This window comes from Grammomys surdaster, unplaced genomic scaffold (genome assembly GCF_004785775.1).
Source record: "Grammomys surdaster isolate TR1022 unplaced genomic scaffold, NIH_TR_1.0 117654, whole genome shotgun sequence".
Classification (NCBI taxonomy): Eukaryota; Metazoa; Chordata; class Mammalia; order Rodentia; family Muridae; genus Grammomys; species Grammomys surdaster.
The window spans coordinates 3,135-5,621 of record NW_021614328.1 but is presented as its reverse complement, the minus strand read 5'-3'; the positions used below and the strand labels follow the sequence as shown (position 1 = coordinate 5,621).

The 2,487-nt window shown below is 41.5% G+C and overlaps 1 protein-coding gene across 1 annotated transcript; it reads right to left on the bottom strand.

Moving 5' to 3' along the window:
• Positions 1-412: 412 nt before the first annotated feature.
• LOC114635770 (olfactory receptor 2AE1-like) lies at positions 413-1,351 on the bottom strand. Its single transcript, XM_028784203.1, has one exon. It carries the CDS (start codon positions 1,349-1,351, stop codon positions 413-415), a length of 939 nt encoding a protein of 312 aa, XP_028640036.1.
• Between the last annotated feature and the right edge of the window lie 1,136 nt (positions 1,352-2,487).

Genomic DNA, 2,487 nt, shown 5'->3' with positions numbered 1-2,487 from the left:
GAAAATCTAAGAAGGGATCAAACCATGCTATTAGTGAGAGTGCTTCTCCCAGAGGTTAGGGAAGTTTTATGAAGTTAAAAGGTGAGAAGGGGACTGTGTGTGTGTGTCCATGTGACCAATTTTTCTCTTTCTGAGAAGAGATTGATTGGTTGTTGTGGTTTGATCAATTTCCAAGAACTTGGGATGTTTTGTAGAATACTTTGTACCATTCTTAGAACCAGAAATTTAGATTAAGGGTCTAAAATGACTGCAAATATTTTATCAGTTTAGATGATGGAAATCATATCAGAATAGTAGAATTCTACATTATCCATGTTATTTGTGCACTAGTCAGAAAAGTATCAGAAATTTACTCAAATCAGTTGCAGGCAAATACTATTCAGATATACATTCTGGAAAACTACAATTGCAGTCACCAGGTGACAATATCCTTCCTCAATATTTTCTTCAGAGCCTTAGCAACATCCTTATTCCGAAGAGTATAAATCAAGGGATTCAGTGTGGGAGTAATGATGCTGTAGAAAACAGAACCAACTTTGTCTTGCAATGGGGTGTGCTGGGACCTGGGTCTCATATAGGAGAATATGCAAGCACCATACCAGAGAGAAACCACAATAAGGTGAGAGCTGCATGTTGCAAAAGCATTTCTCTTACTCCCAGTTGAACGCATCTGAACGACACTGTGGAGAATGAATCCATAGGAGGCAGAGACAAGAATTATGGGGAGAAGAAGAAGTATAATGGTGCTGATGTAGACTGTGTTCTCATACACAGTGATGTCCCCACACACCAGCTTCAAAACTGCTGGAAATTCACAGTAGAAGTGGTAAATGAATCTTGACCCACAGAAAGGAAAGCTCATCAAAATGGCTGTGTGGATTAGGGAGTTCACAGATGCACTCAACCATGACATGACAGCCATCATCACACCCACCCTTCTGCTCATGAGCACAGTGTAGCGTAAAGGGTGGCAGATGGCAACATAGCGGTCATAGGACATGAGGGCCAGGAGGAGAGACTCTGCACCACCCAGAGACAGGTACAGGAAGTGCTGGGTGGCACAACCCACAAACGAGATGGACTTCTTGCCAGATAGGTAGTTGCTAGCCATCTTGGGGATGGTTGTAGAGATGTGCATCAGATCCATGATGGATAGCTGGCTGAGCAGGAAATACATCGGTGTGTGAAGACGAGAATCAGCGCAGATGAGGAGGATGGTGAGGCTGTTACCACTCACTGCAGTAAGAAAGACCAGCATGATCAAGAGGAAAAGACAAAGGTGGCTGAAGGAGTCATCAAAGAGGCCTTGAAGGATGAAGTCTTCCAGAGACGTCTGGTTCCACCAACACATGCTCCCTTCTCAGCCCCTGAGGGAACAGAGAAGACAGGGATATGATGGAAGAACCATCACTTCACAATAAGAATTTTCTTTCTCAGGAAAATGTGAAGAATTTTTCTCTTTATTTAATTTTTTTTAAATTTGTATAGATTCATTGGGCATGATAGTGGGTCACACGTGAACGTTTTTTGCACAAGTGTGTATCTACTCCTAATTGTCCAACAATTCTAATTATCCAAATGATATTTTTAAAGAGAAACAAAAAAAACTCTTGAAAATGATCATCACTGTGAAGTTCCAGAATATCTACAGTCTACTGAAAGCCCAGCTAGAGAGCTATGATGATATCTCCACAAGTATAGTGTAAGGTACCATGCAAGCCTGACTACCCAAGGTTGATCCCCAAGACTTACATGAAAATTGTCAGATGTGGATGGGAAGTGCTGAGATGTGCTGTCTTTTGGACATGGTGTGGCGCACTGCATAATCACTGAAGTTAATCACTGCAGTTATGATTAACTTCACAAGATCAAGCCAACAAAAGCAACCGGCATTCCACCAAGGAGTGTAAATCAGACTAAGCTATAAATAACGAGAAGAAGAGGACAGAAAGGTGGGAGAGGGGCATGTGGGGGGAAGGGAAGGAAGGAGTCAGCATGGATATGATCAAGATACATTATCCACACACATGAAATTGTCTGGAGAGGAAGTTGGTGTTTCTACCTCCTTCTTTTCTTAAAAGATTAGCAAGTTTTGGTTCTGTACAGGAGAGTCATGAGAATCACTGTATTTCATATTTTTTTTAAGTAGAAATCAACTAAAGTTTAAAGTAGTGGTTCTCAACCTTCCTAATGCTGCAACCCTCATGTGTGGTGACCTCCAACTGTAAAAGGAGTCTTTTTTTTTTTTTGGTTTTTTGAGACAGGGTTTCTCTGTGTAGCCCTGACTGTCCTGGAACTCACTCTGTAGACCAGGCTGGTCTCGAACTCAGAAATGTGCCTACCTCTGCCTCCCAAGTGCTGGGATTAAAGGCGTGCACCACCACTGCCCAGCTGTAAAATTATTCTTGTTGCTACTTCATAACTATAATTTAGCTACTGTTATGAATCATACTGTAAATATTTTTATCACAACACACAGGTTGAGAA